General features: G+C 38.2%; 1 protein-coding gene across 4 annotated transcripts in view; it reads left to right on the forward strand.

Annotated features, from left to right (window-relative positions):
* DIP2B (DIP2 acetate--CoA ligase B (putative)) overlaps positions 1–16,040 on the forward strand; it is a 190,733-nt gene that overhangs the window by 94,240 nt on the left and 80,453 nt on the right. For all 4 annotated transcript variants that reach the window (XM_081821653.1, XM_081821655.1, XM_081821656.1 and 1 more), the window contains exons 3-4: positions 193–321; positions 14,031–14,156. In XM_081821653.1, the coding sequence (XP_081677779.1) occupies positions 193–321; positions 14,031–14,156 (255 nt within the window). The remainder of the gene's footprint in view (positions 1–192; positions 322–14,030; positions 14,157–16,040) is intronic.

Below are 16,040 nucleotides of genomic sequence, written 5' to 3' on the forward strand. Positions count from 1 at the left end.
ACTCTAAGATTATATTTTTTAGCCTGGATGTCTTTGCATCATTTTTATGTGTGTATATTGATGCTCTCTAATCATTTATTATAGATGGGGTAATAGTACTTACCTGAGAGTGTTGTGGGAATGCCATAAAGTGCTCAGAAACCTTTGCTGTTATTGTTGTCAGATAACCGAATTCCAAACTTCCTTTTTTAGAAACTGATTCAGCAGTGCAGAAAGAACATAGAAACCAGACACCTGCTCCGTCTGCAGCTCAAACTTCCGCTCCTTCTAAGTACCACCGAACTCGATCTGGGGGAGCCAGGGATGAACGATACCGATCAGGTGAGAAGGAACTGAAAGTTATCAGCAGAAGAGTTTTTAGTGACTGTAGTATGAACTCTATATCCTGAAAGCTTTTAATGTTTGGTTTTTTTCCCATTGAAGGGCCAGCAGGTCTATATTAGTTCATTCATCAGTCATTTATTGTTTATTATGTGCCAGGTGTGGTAGATACTCAGTATTTGCCGGGGCTACAGCAGCAACTACGTTTCTGCACTCAAGGGCAGAAGAGGAGGCAGACAGGTACAAAGGCAACACGAATAAATAAATAAGAAGAGTGGGGGGCTAGGGTCACATAGGGTGGTCCTGGGAGAGCTCCGTGGACTGTTGGAAGAGGCAGATCCTTCTGTGTTTGCCAGAGCTGTAGATCAAGTCTTCTTACTAATGGAGCTGGAACAAAAACTCACAGTGAAATTTCAAATTAGTAAACTCTTAAACTTGCTTTCTTCTGACGCAAAAGGTCTCCCAAAGAAGGGAAAAGGCAACAGGCTGTGGCTGGCAGTGGGAACGTGCCCCTGCCATATCATGGCCAGGACTGATGAGCAGAGCAACCAATCCTGGCCCCTCAGGAGGACCTGTGGCATGGCAAGCCCATCCCGTGCCCACCCGTTGTCCAGTGTGCTAAGGCAGTCTCTGCAGCCCATTCACTGCCTTACAAAGTAGCAGAATTAAGCCATCAAACTAATTGCAGTGCTCTTTTTTACTTTCTTCAGATTTTTGACTCCTGTACCAGCCAACCTTTAATCTTTTCTTGAGTTGGAAAACAGTGTATATCACATCCTTTCAGAAACTGCTTTAGAGAAAATGAGGAAAAGGACATGGTTGCAGAGTTGTGTCAGACCTTTTGTGAGCTGATTTTATTAGATATGTATTCTTATACACTGAAAGAAAGGAACGAGAAGTGTTCCATCAAAAAAATAGAAATTCCACGCCACACCAGAATTTTCCCTTATACCTAACCTGGTCTTGAGTAATCAGGGGAGGCTTTCTCAGAGAATTAGACATCTAAATGGTGTCATGGCAGACACACATTAGGGAGATAGCATCAGGTAGTAGACCTAAAAGGGGTTCATTATGACTGGAACTTAGAATGCAAGGACCCAGAAATAGGTGGGAGATGAGTCTAGAAAGATCACCAGGGACGAGATCTTGAGGAAATTTGAATACCATTGAAGGATTTCAGCAGAGCAGTTACGTAGATTTGTGTTTGTTCTAGAGGTTTGCTCCAGGTGCAGACTGCATGCTCTGCCATTCCTGCATCCCCGTGCCTGGCACAGGGCCAAACATATATAAGGGCTAAATAGATATTTTGGAGAAAAGAAAGAATAAAAGTAATTATTAGTTAAGAAATGGATTAGAGGGAGGTACAGCTGGATATAGAAAAACCTCTCAGGAGCTCCTCTTTGTTGCCAAGACCCAAGCCCGATTTCCCAGGCACCTTTTAAGGCTGGGGCCCAGGTTCAGCAGCAGTGGGTTCTGACCAATCCAGAAGGGTTTGGGCCTCTAAACTCTCACCGCTGGCCTTCTGGGAGTTTTGTGGGTCCTCTCACCCCACCCCTTTTTTCTGGTTTGTTTTTACGGCATATAATAAAAGGATTAGTAAGGAACCAAAAAGGTGATTCTCTATCCTATGTCCAAGCTGATCACATACAGAAAAAGGCTATAGTGACCTTTAGTGTAAAATTTTGGCCTTTGTCAACTAACACCTAACCGTCATCTCCAGCCCCTGTTATTTTATACCAGTTCTCTCAGATTTACCCCAAATGTTGGAAAGTGTAGTCTATGAATCAAATACTGGTTAGCAGACTGTGGAGTCTCTTAGTTAGGTGCAGGGGTTTTGAGGGTTTAAGAGTAGGGTTTTGGATATTTGTCTATAGGGATTTTTTCTTTTGAGGTAGTAGCAAGCAGGCCAGAGAGGAGGTAAAGTAGGGAAGAAAAGCTGGTTTAAAAACCCTGAAGATATTGAAAGCTATGAGACTACTGCAATGCTGCCATGAGGGGGCACATGAAAGAGGAGGCATGCAAGCATGGATTTTAGGTGAAAATCACATTTTTCAGTATATTAGCACTTACTTAGCCAAATTGCAAAGGAAAACTCAACAAATTGTGGCTTCTTTTTTTTTTTTAAGATTTATTTATTTGACAGAGAGAGACAGTGAGAGAGGGAACACAAGCAGGGGGAGTGGGAGAGGGAGAAGCAGGCTTCCCGCGCAGCGGGGAACCCGATGTGGGGCTCGATCCCAGGACCCTGGGATCATGACCTGAGCTGAAGGCAGACGCTTAATGACTGAGCCACCCAGGCGCCCCTTATGAAGAAGAAGAAATCAACAGTCGCAGCAGAAGTAGAGCAAATAAATGGTAGAAATTGTTGGAAGTTGAACTTCACCTCTTTGTGACAGTGGCATGAGAACATAGGGTGTGTTTAGCAAAAATCACAAGCATTCAGAATAAACTGGTGGGTACACAGGAAGGATTTAATGATGTTAGTGAGTGTAACTGGAAAATCCTTTCTTATTTGGTGGAGGCTTATTAATACCTATGACATTTCAACTAATCATAATCAAATCTAAGTAGACTTTAGTATTTCATGTTTCGGACATGGTGTAAAGAGTTTATATTTATTCAGAGTTATATCTGACCTGATTCTGTTCTTTGCACTTAGCCATGTACCTTTTTTTTCCTGCATATCAAGGCATGACACACCTTTCTACACATGTGTTATGGTCACAAGTGTAGAAAATAGTTGGTGCCTGAGATGGATAATGATCTTATGGTTAGTCATTCTGACAACTCCTTTAAAGTTAAATTTTTGAGCAATTAGCTACCTCAAACAGAACAACAAAAACAAAAAAGGACTTTTAAAGTATTTTATCACCTTTTCAGCTCAAACAGTAGTGCTGGAAAATGATACCCAGCTTTCACGTGCTTCTGGCAAAGATGTCCGAAGTCAGCCGTGTCTGGGAACTGAAATTCGGAAGTGACTTCTTTATCAAAGATCAGGATGAATTGTATGCTGGTGAATGAGTCAAAGCCAGTTAGGAGAGCTGCCTGTTTTTATCAATAAGAAGCTTTGCTGATATAGTAACGGTGAACATCTCCTTTTGACACTGATGTATGGGCCAGGGCTTATCATGTTAGAAAATAGATGGGTGGTTTGATTTGTTCTGTGGCCTGATGCTAGAATCCTTATGGTAAAGAAGAACATGCTCTGTAACTGTTAATTATCCAAATATTACGGGCCTTGTAAAGCTTGATTATTGTGAATAATTCCCGTTTTTAGCAAGTTTGCTATTACATGTTTCATATCTCATGCAAAAATACTCCTGGAAGTGTGTTATTTTTAATTAATAACTGTAAGTATTTGATTTGCTGTTGCTGAGGAAGTGCTTTTTCTCAGTATAAGCAGTTAATCATTTGTTTTCCATGACAGCTAAGAACCATAATTTCATCTAATATAAGGACACTTTTCACATTTTAACATGTCTGAAATCAAGATATGTTTTATATAGGATGGCATCATAGATTCAATAAAATATGGTATTCTTGATTCAACTAAGTAAACCTCAGGGACACTAAAGTAGTATAATAAATATAAATGCAGTGTAATACTATTTCAGAGCCGTAAGTAAGTTGGTACTGTGGTCTTAATACTTTAAAAAGTATTAAGTATTTTATTTATAATACTTTATTAAAGTATTTTACTTTGAAATACTTTAAAAAGCAATACTTTAAAACTTTAAATATTCAGGGGCGCCTGGGTGCCTCAGTGGCTAAGCGTCTGCCTTCGGCTCAGGTCATGATCCCAGGGTCCTGGGATCCAGCCCCACCTCGGGCTCCCTGCCCGGTGGGAAGCCTGCTTCTCCCTCTCCCAATCCCCCTGCTTGTATTCCCTCTCTCACTGTGTCTCTGTCAAATTAAAAAAAAAAAAAGATAAAACTTTAAATATTCATACATTTTTTACCCAGAAACTCCACTTCTAGGAATTTATTTTATACAAATACCTACGTATGTGCACAAAGATATATATGCAAATATCATTGTTGTAATATCATTCATAATAAAACAATGGTTAAATAGTTTGTAACAGATCCACACAATGGAACTGTATGAAAGTTGATTTTCAAATTCTGTGAAGGCTCATAGAAAAGCAATGAGGTAGATTTTTTTGTGCAGATATGGAGAGATGTACTGTGTGTGTGTGTATATATCTATATATATATTTTAAGATTTATTCATTTTAGAGAGAGAAGTGGGATTAGTTCTGAGAAGAGCTGGATCTGGGGAAAATTTTCACTTCAACATTCTATGTGCTTACCTATTTTTAATTTTTAAAGATTTTATTTATTTATTTGACAGAGAGAGAGAGCTAGCACAAGTAGGGGGAGCAGCAGAGGGAGAGGGAGAAGCAGGCTCTCCGCTGAGCAGGGAGCCCGAAGTGGGACTCGATCCCAGGCCCCTGGGATCATGACCTGAGCCGAAGGCAGATGCTTAACTGACTGAGCCACTCAAGCGCCCCTGCTTACATCTTTTTCCAATATGTATATTAATTTTTTTCCAGTTTTTTTAAATTGTGGTAAAATACAAAATACATATAATATAAAATGTATTTATATTATTTTTAAACAAAAAAAATAACAATAGGTTTTTTCCTTTCTTTTATTGAAGTATAATTGACATTACATTAGGTCAGGTGTACAACACAATGATTCGATATTGTAAAATGATCACCACAGTAAGTCCACCACCACACATAGTTACAAAAAATTTTTTTTCTTGGGGTGAGGACTCAAGATTTATTCTCTTAGGGGCACCTGGGTGGCTCAGTTGGTTAAGCATCTGATTCTTGATTTTGATTCAGGTCGGGATCTCACGGTTGTGGGATTGAGCCCTGCGTTGGGCTCTGTGCTCAGTGGGGAGTCTGCTTGAGGTTCTCTCTCTGTCCCTCTGCCCCTCTCCCTGCTCTCTCTTCCTAAATAAATAAATAAAATCTTTTAAAAAAAGATTTATTCTCTTAGCAACTTTCAGATGTACAATACAGTATTATTAACTATAGCCACCATGCTGTACATTCCATCCCCATGACTTAATTATTTTATAACTGGAAGTTTGTAAAAGAGTTTTAAAAATGATAGCCCTGGATAAATGATTTAAAGCCTTAAATCAGTTACTGTTCTTAATGATTTTTACTCTTAAGTATGGATTCTTCCAACATAATACCGGGAGCCAAATGGAACAATAACTCCCTCTGTCAGCCTAATTGAGAACTTTATTTCTCTGTCCAAATCTGATCTCTGACGTGGTAGCATTTGCTAAGGTAGCTGCCACGGATACACCCGGACCATTTTATTTCTATATTAACATGCTTCCTTGTGCCAAGGAAAGTAAATTGAGTTTATTTCAGTTCATCAAGAATTTATTGTAGGGACGCCTGGGTGGCTCAGTCGGTTAAGCGGCTGCCTTCGGCCTGGGTCATGATCCCAGGATCCTGGGATCGAGTCCCACATCAGGCTCCTTGCTCAGCAGGGAGCCTGCTTCTCCCTCTCTCTCCTTCTGCTTGTGCTCTCTCTGTCAAATAAATAAAATCTTTAAAAAAAAAAAAAAAAGAATTTATTGTAGACCTCCTATGAGTTGAGCACAATTTAGATGCTAGAGAAACACAGACAGAAATACAAGAATATGTTGTTAAACACAGGAACCCTTTATACAAGGTAGAGGCAGCATAGACAAGGGGGTGACAGGGAAAGGAGCCTGGGAACTGGGCACTGTCAAGGGCAGGCTTCGTGGAGGTGTTGAAGGATGAGTAGCTGTTTGCTATATAGATATTCCAGGCTAACGATACATTATCTGTATAGGGGAATGTGAAATGCAGATTAAATTTCATTTAAATTTAAACTAAATTAAAATTTCACTCTCCATCCCCACTAGCCCACAGCGTGGTGCCAAAATTAATGTGATATCCTAATGTTCCAGAACTTAATAGTTGCTGCCTCTACCATAATTAAAAATGTTGAAGTGGTTCGTACCTTAGAAATTGGTAAAAATGGCGTGACTACTTGATGGCTTGCAGGTAACTCTTAACTGTACTTCTCTATTTACTGACTCAACCTACCCATGCGTCTGTCTGCCTCTCAGTCTGTCCATTATCTACCTACTTGTCTATCTGTCCATCTATCTATCCATTCATCCATCCTAACAGGTAAGGGCACTTAGAGTCTGTTCTGCCCCATAGATGTACTTAAGCCCATCTATGGCACTTACGCATCATGTCTTAACCACTTCATAAAAACAAGCCAAAAATAGGAGCAGCTACTTTAAAACTGTAAAATAACATTTTTCACTTATCTCTTGGGGAAAAATGAAAAAAATGGTTCAGTGTTGTCCATAGATGTAGGGAAATGGACACTCTCATACCTTGTTGGTAGAAGTGTTACTAATGAGATTGGATCTTTTGAATATGTTTATTGACCCTTTATGTTTATTCTATAAACTACCTGTCCAATGCCTAAGCCTGTTTTATTAAGGTTAAGCTGTTCATCTTTTAAAAAATTTATTTGCAAGAATTTTTTTTAATCTTAACGGTGCTAACATTTAAATTGTACTAGAGGTATTAATGCAAGTAGACAAGAGAAATCAACTAGAGGTATAAGAATTAGAAAAGAAAAAGTATAACTGTATTTGTACTTGGTATGATGTTTATTTAGAAAACCAAGAGAGTCAATGGCAAAATTAATCTAATGAAATAATTCAGTCAGGTAGCAAGATATAAAATTAGTACAGAAATCAGTGGCCTTCATGTATGCAACCAATAACCAGTTAAAAGATACAATGGTAGAGCAAATTTCATTTACAGAAGCAATAGAAAAGATAAGACCTATTTAGGAAAAACATAAGAAATGTGTAAAGCCTTTAGGAAGTAAACTTTAAAACACCCTGAAAGATACAAAGTAGACATAATAAATGGAAAAGCATTCCTTATTCTTTGATAGGAAAATTCAGCATGACAAAGATGGCAGGACTCCCTAAATTAGTTTATAAATTTAATCCAGTCCCAGTAACACTATCAAATTTATCTGTGGAGCTAGAAAACATGTTTTTGAAATTCATTTGGGAAAATAAATATGTAAGAATAGCTAGGAAACACTGAGAAAGAAAACCTATGAAGAGTGACTATACCGACTAGATATTAAAGCATACTCTATAAAATAGTGCGGTATGGCACACAAAGTGGCAGACAGACCACTGAAATAGAATAACAGGTGCAGAAATAGACCAAAGTACCTCTGGGATTTAGTGTATAATAAAGATAGCCTTGGGGGCGCCTGGGTGGCTCAGTCGTTAAGCGTCTGCCTTCGGCTCAGGTCATGATCCCAGGGTCCTGGGATCAAGCCCCACATCGGGCTCCCCGCTCGGGGGGAAGCCTGCTTCTCCCTCTCCCACTCCCCCTGCTTGTGCTCCCTCTCTTGTTGTCTCTCTCTCTGTCAAATAAATAAATAAAATCTTAAAAAAAAAAAAAGTGTTTCCTTTAAAAAAATAGTAAAATAAAATTGGGTTACTTGTTGAGTTGTAGGAATTCTTTATATATTCTGGACATTAATGCCTTATCTAGTATATGGTTTGCAAATATTTTCTCCCATTCTGTAGGTTATCTTTTCACTCTGCTGATTATTCCTTTTGTTTTGCAGAAGCTTTTTCGTTTGATGTAGTCCCACCTATTTTTGCTTTTCTTGCTTGTGCTTATAGTGTCATATCCAAGAAATTATTATCCATTCCAAGGTTATGAAGCTTTTCCTCTTATGTTTTCTTCTAAGAGTTCTATAGTTTCAGGTCTTACGTGTAGGTTTTTAATTTATTTTGAGTTAATTTTTATATATGGTGCAAGATAAGTATCCAACTTCATTCTTTTATATGTGGATATTTCAGTTTCCCTGGCAACATTTGTTGAAGAGACTGTCATTACCAATTGTGCAGTCCTGGCACCCTGGTAAAGGACCCTCTGACCGATTAAACAAGGGTTAGTTTCCGGGCTGTCTGCTTTATTGCATTGGTCTATGTATCTGTCTTAATGCCAGTATTATACTATCTTGCTTACTCTGGCTTTCTGATATGTTTGAAATCTGGAAGTATAAGGCTTCTAGCTTTATTCCTCTTTCTTAAGAGTGTTTTGGATATTTGGGGTTCTTTGAGACTTCATATATGTTTTAGGATGTGTTTTCCTATTTCCTATTTTCCCTATTTCTTCAAAAAGTACTGTTGGATTGTGATAGGTATAGCATTAAATCTATCTAGGTCACTGTGGGTAGTACGGATATTTTAACAATATTAGATCTCCAGTCCATGAACATGGGATGTTTTTCCATTTATTTGTGTCTTTAATTTCTCTCAGCAATGTTTCATAGTGTACAAGTCTTTTGTGTTTTGGTTGTGTTTATTTATAAATATTTTATTCTTTTTTATGCTACTATAAATGAGATTGTTTTCTTGCTTTCCTTTTCAGATGGTTTAATTATTAGTATTGAGAAACAACTGATTTTTATATCTTGATTTTCTATCCTGCAGTTGTTGAAGTTGCTTATTAGTTCTAACAGTTGTATGTATGTGTAAAATCTTTAGGGTTTCCTACATATAAGATCATGCCATCTGCGAACAGAAACAGTTTTACTTCCTCCTCTCCAGTTCGGATGCCTTTTATTTCTTTTTCTTGCCTAATTACTCTGGCTAGGACATCTGTTGAATAGAAGTGGTGAGAGCAATCATCCTTGCCTTGTTCCTGATCTTAGAAGGAAGAGCTTTCAGTTTTTCACTGTTGACTATGTGGTTAGTTGTTGTGGGCTTTTCATATATGAATTTTATTATTTTGAGAGAATATCCTTCTATTCCTAGTTTGTTTAGTATTCTTATGAAAGTGTGTTGAATTCTGTCAAATGCTTTTTCTGCATCTGTGATGGTCATATGATTTTTGTCCTTCATTGTGTTGATGTAGAGCCTTACATTTATTGATTTTCCTATGATTCAACATATAAATCCCACTTGGCCATGGTATATAGTCCTTTTAATATGCTGTTGAATTCAGGTTGTTAGGATTTTGTTCACAATTTTTGCATCAGTATTCGTCAGGGATATTGGTGTAGGTTTTTGTTTTGTTTAGTTTTTAAGATTTTATGTATTTATTTGACAGAGAGAGACAGCGAGAAAGGGAACATAAGCAGGGGGAGTGGGAGAGGGAGAAGCAAGCTTCCCGCGGAGCAGGGAGCCCGATGCGGGGCTTGATCCCAGGACCCTGGGATCATGACCTGAGCCGAAGGCAGACGCTTAACGACTGAGCCACCCAGGCGCCCTTTCTTTTCTTTTTTTAATTGAAGTATAGTTGACATGCAATATTACATTAGTTTCAGATCTACAACATAGTAATTCAGCAAATCTGTACATTATGTTGTGCACCCTGCAAGTGTAGCTATTATCTGTCACCATACATTGCTATTACAATACCTTTGATTATATTCCCTGTGCTGTACTTTTTTCCCCATGACTTACTCGTTCCATAACTAGAAGCTTGTATCTCCCACTTCCCTTTAGCCATTTTGCTCATCTCCCTACTCCCCTCCCCTCTGGCAACCATCAGTTTGTTCTCTGTATTTATGGGTCTGTTTCTGCCTTTTTAAAAATCTGCATCTTATTTATTTTAAAAATTCCAGTATGATGGGGCACCTGGGCTTCTTCTATATCTTGGCTATTATAAATAATGCTGCAATAGCCATCAAAAAATGAAATCTTGCCATTTGCAACAACGAGGATGGAACTAGAGGGTATTATGCTAAGCAAAATAAGTCAATCAGAGAAAGATAAGTATCATGATCTTACTGATATGAGGAATTTGAGAAACAAGACAGAGGATCATAGGGGAAGGGAGGGAAAAATGAAACAAGATGAAACCAGAGAGGGAGACAAACCGTAAGAGACTCTTAATCTCAGGAAACAAACTGAGGGTTGCTGGGGTGGACGGGGGTGGGAGGGATGGTGTGGCTGGGTGATGGACATTGGGGAGGGTATGTGTCGTGGTGAGCGCTGTGAATTGTGTAAGACTGATGAATCACAGACTTGTACCCCTGAAACAAATAATACATTATATGTTATTTAAAAAAATAATAAATAAATAATGCAGTAAACATAAGGATGCATATGTTTTTGAATTAGCATTTTTGTTTTCTTTGGGTAAATACGCAGTAGTGGAATTACTAGACCATTTGGTAGTTCTATTTTTAATTTTTTGAGGAACCTCCATACTCTTTTCCACAGTGGCTGCACCACTTTACATTCCCATTGACAGTGTACCAGGGTTCCTTTTTCTCCACATCTTCACAACACTTGTTATTGTCTTTTTCATTGTAGCCATTCTGACAGGTTTAAGATGAGATCTCATTGTAGTTTTGATTTACATTTCCAGACTCTTTGTTTAGGGTTTATATGAAGGTTCCATTATGTAGGCATTGGCCATTGGTGTTTAGCTCCATCCTCAACCCCTCTCCCCTCCCAAGAGGATGAAGGATGGGACTGAAAGTTCCAAGTTTCTAATCATGGCTTGGTCTTCCTGGTGACCAGCCCCAATCCTGAGGCTGTCAAGGACGCTACCAAGAGTTGCCTAATTCGAACAGAAGACACTCCTGTCACCCAGGAAATTACAAGGGTTTTAAGAGCTCAGTGTCAGGAAATGGGGCAGAGACCAACTGTATATTTCTTATTATGTCACATAATGTTTAATCTGCAACATTGAGAGGGACCTATGGAATATGAAAAACAAATTAACTTAGCTATATTACCCAGTGGAATAATATAACCACCAAAGGGGAAGGGGTGAGAACTATTCCAAATAGCTTTTGAACACAGTACTTTGACTCAGTGTAAAGACAAAAAGAAATACAAACAAATACTGAACCTCTACTTAGACTTATTTTTCATAGTAATATGGGATAGTAATTTTGAAACTACTTTGTGTATTGTACGATTGAGTGAATGAATAAAATATATTGAGGATTTTGTGAACCAGGTTTCTTACTGTTAGAGAAGGGAGTTACAAGTGGAAAAGGGGAAGGTTGAATGAATTCTGTGGTGTTGAAATGGAATTAGAGTTATTAATATGAATTTATGGTTTTTAATATTGATGTAGATATATGTGTGTGAATATTTTCACATTTATATTCCTTTATCCAATGAAAGGGCTTAGAAGAAAGATACCCCAATTGCACTGAGCACTCCTACTTTTAAGATCTTGGTTTCTAAATACCATTCTCCACTAAGAGGAGCCAAGGCTCCTTAGAGAAATGTCTAATTCTAGTGCTGGAACAGGGAACATACCTGGAATATCTTAGACCAGAAAACTGCTACTGCTCAAAATGATGGGAATACGTCTAAAGGACGTAAGAGCCAGTTTGATTTGGCCTAATTGGTCAAATTTGGGGTAATAGGACCATCAAAATAAGTAATGATAGTAACAGTAGCCATGGAATAAAATGAGAATCGATAGGTCTGTATTGATATAAATAAATTGGGGGAGAAAGGGATGCTTCTTCTTATAATAGGAAAACCAACTAATAAATACAGAAGTAATGATGGAGTTATAAAATCAATATTTTGGGGGCACCTGGGTGGCTCAGTCAGTTAAGCATCTGCCTTCGGCTCAGGTCATGATCCCTGGGATGGAGCCCCAAGTCCAGGCTCCCTGCTCAGTGGGAAGCCTGCTTCTCTCTTTCCTCCTTGCTCGCGCTCTCTCTCACTATCTCTATCTCTCTCTCAAATAAATAATTTAAAAAATCTTTAAAAAATAAAATCAACATTTTGTAGCCATTATAATAATGATTGATTCAGCCAAGAATTATCAATGGATTCTGAAACTAATAGGTGAAAGTTTAATGAAATATGTAAGTTACATCATCTCAAAAGCATTCACCCATAAATAATTTATTAATTACATAAAGGGAAGAATAGTAACTTTGCAATGGATTACTTTAGTAGACACCATCTTAACCAAGTAATCAAAGCTACTATCACCAGTAATGGGGCAGATGCTTCCTGACATAATGTTTCAAGAAGACATTACTTCTGTGGTATTCCTTCCAAAATGCAGGAATATGAGGGATCTAATTATGAAGGATATCAATAAGCCAAAATTAAGGGACATTGTACAATATAATTAGTCTGTACAATAATGTCAAGGTAATAAAAGACAAAGGTTGGGAAATTGTTCCAGATTATAGGATAATAGATGTGACAAGTAAATGTAATGTGTGATTCTATATTAGGTCTCAGATCAGGAACAAAGGAGGAAAAACTATAAAGGACATTATTGAGAGATAGTAGGCTAAGTTGGAATATGGGTTGTGGGTTACATAATAGTTTGTATCAATTTTTAATTTTTGCATTTTGATAAATGTACTGTGGTTATATAAGGGTAAAATCCTTGTTCTTAGGAAATACATCTCAGCAGTTTTTGGAATTAATCCTACAGAAATAGGATTAGACGTGTACTAAGGTGAAAATACTGAATTATTCTTGCTGTGAATAGTTGCTATGAATAGTAGCAAAACTTTGGAAACAAAGTTGCTTAAATAAATTATGGCATAGACATATAGTGAAATTCTATGCAGCCCTTTAAAATAATGTTGTAAGTCTATATTTACACACAAAGATATTTCTGGTTATATTAGCGAAGGTTTTTTTGTTGTTGTTGCATGAAACAGGCTAGCTTGGGTTACCTTAAATAGCTGGGGTAAGTCATAGAAGCAGAGAACAGTTGAGAAATCCCTAGAAAAGGAGAGACAGCTTTGGGGGTCTCAACCCTGAAGTTCAAGAACTTTCCTTCTTTGTAGGGCATTATCTTTAAAGTGACTCAGTTCTAAGACCTGTGTTTTCTTGATTCAGTTTAAATTCCCCCTACCCTAATAAAAGGATCTGATTGGTCCACCTCTTATAAGGGGCACCTTTACATAGCATAGACAGCTTCTAAGGATAGTTTGCATGTCCCCTGACTGGGCCCATTCCTGAGAGGATGAAATTCTTGTGAACTAGAAAGCTACTTCAGTTATTATCTACCTTCATAGGATTTTGCAGAAATGTAGAGGGCATTTTATGGTGGGAGTGGAGAATCTCAAGTTCTGTCTGGATATGTTAATTTTGAGACTCCATTTAGACTTCAAGGGGAGAACTGAATTCTCTTGTGGCCAAAGTGGCAAACAAGTACCATCAGCCCTTATATTTTTTCTAGATCAGAATCAGCCCTTCTGTTTCTGTGGTGTAGAACTGACGTGTCTCAACCCCTTTCAGATAGTTAAGTAGATCATAAGCGTCTTTTCCTGAAGAATAGTGAGTGTCCTCCAGGCACCTGCACAACACTCATTCCATTCAGCGATGGGATTCCCTGCCTGGCACGGGTGCGTGTTAGACGCCTTACCCTCTCCCCACCCTTGCCCCCCCATCTTGTTCAGTGTCTGAAGCAGTCACATAATCATTCTGGGTTTCTTTTTCCTTCTTTGTAAAACTATCCTTGACTTCTTCTTTTGTCTCCTCTCTTTCATTTTTATTTTTAATTGTTACAACACAAAGTATAAGTAAAAATCACCTAAACATCCCTTTTTCAACAACTGAGGCAGTGATAGTTCAGCTCACAGAAGTAAACACTTTAAGAACCAGGAGCTAATAAATGCAAATGTTTAATCTTTCAGATATCCATACAGAAGCAGTTCAAGCCGCACTGGCAAAGCATAAAGAACAGAAAATGGCTCTGCCCATGCCAACCAAAAGGCGGTCCACATTCGTCCAGTCTCCTGCAGATGCCTGCACACCTCCTGGTAGGTCTATCAGAACCTCTCTCGGACAGTTACTCCTTTGATGTTCCTGAAATAAGCTCGGCTTTTTCCTTTCTGAGGTAGGAGCTGGAACTCGCCTCATCATCCCAGGTGTATAAGAGTACACACTGAAGGTGGCAGGTGTCGATAGTTACATTGTAAATGACATACAAAAAGAGGTCTTAAGAGTAAAGCTATTTTTTTTTTAATGTCCTTCTGAATTTCTGGCATTTCCTTAATGTAACCCCCGAACTCATGTAGTCATAAATAAACACAGGCCAAAGCTTAGGGCCTAAAAAAATCCTTCTGTGGTTTAATAGCTATTTTCGTTGACATCTAAAATATGACCCATAGTCATACATTTCTTTAACAAATTGTACTCCTATATCAGATGCTTTGTCTCTACAGATAAGTGCACTTGGGACAAAATTTTATGTGTCATTAAAGACAATGTGAGAGCAGTCATGCAAAGTTTTAATTGATCTGAAAAACATATGTAAGTGTGTTTGTGTATGTGTTAATATATTTTATATACGTTTATATATTTTTAAGAACCCACTTTTTATAATGGGTTCATGAGATCAGCCAGAACTAAGTGTCTCCACCCCATTCTCATTCCCCAGACTTGGAATCTATAACCCTGCTAAAGTAAATTTAGGAGTTTTAACTTCCTATTTGAGAAACAACTGGAACAACTTTAAGTTGTCTTGTCTCTTTAGAATCTTTCCCAAAGTTCCTAAAAACCTTAAAATTTTTAAGTGAAATCCCAGACAAGATCTCCATGTAGGCCTCTGAGACTAAACATAATAAATCTATTTCAGAGCCTCAATGTAGTATCTGTCTACTGTCCTCTTACTGGTTATGAAATCTTTAGGGAAACATTTTTTCCCTGTAGTTTTGGTCTAAAGGACTTACCATATCTTTGGGGAGAAGGTTACATTGTCGTGATTGACTTTGATTCACAGCTCTCAAGTTGAGCTATTTACACTGATCCTGTTCCCTGGTCTGGGTTCATATTAATAGTTTTCTCCTAGGTTTTGGCTAACTTCTCAGAGCATTTGGGTGTGCTGAGGGCTCATTAACTGTGTGTGCTTTTTTTTCTTTACATCTGTGGTGTCAATATGTTTGAAAGAGAAATAGCTTTGTGGCTTCAAGTGTTTCTCAAACTGTAACACAGGATACCTCTAGCAGACCTTCACAATAAGACATTTTGTGTCTGTAATGGTGCATACTTCCAGCCCATTCATTCAAAATCTTGGATCGTTTCCCTTCCACATTGGTATAGCACCAGTGGGTCCTGGTGGACAAAGGGCGCTCTCAGTTTAGTAGCTATTCCTTGTTGGCAGATTCTGCTGCAGCGCGGCTGAGAGTTCAATTGTAATAAATGGCAAAGGGTAGGGAGCAACATGACGCGCAGTTCTTAGAAACAATCCTCTCCATAGCTGTATTAAAGAAATGCAGTTTCAGAGTAAATAGTCTGCTCTCATGGCCTCGGGTTAAATGTGAGAGTGCAGCAAAGGATCTTGAGAATGCTCAGAAGGAATGGAAACCTTTTTTATCCCCTTACAAAAGTCACTGCCTGAGGGGAATTTACCAACTCCAGAAACAAGTCATGGCTATTCATTGCTGAATGAGACCAGTCCTTTGGAATTCACTACAGTCTTCTGGATCTCTAAACACTAATGTTCTACTCTGTCTATAGCCTTAAAGATGTGGCATAACTTTCCTGATCACCTTATGTGTCTTGATAATTTCATGATTATAAAGATATGGTCCTCTCTCCTAAGACCTTTATTCAGCAGAGCAGAGTAATAAAAAGGTTTCCCATCCATTTATCTCCAGATCCAGGGATCTCTGAATAACATATGAGAAGCCTTACTGTACTGT

This window comes from Leptonychotes weddellii, chromosome 5, assembly GCF_054177405.1.
Source record: "Leptonychotes weddellii isolate Sample4059 chromosome 5, ASM5417740v2, whole genome shotgun sequence".
NCBI lineage: Eukaryota > Metazoa > Chordata > Mammalia > Carnivora > Phocidae > Leptonychotes > Leptonychotes weddellii.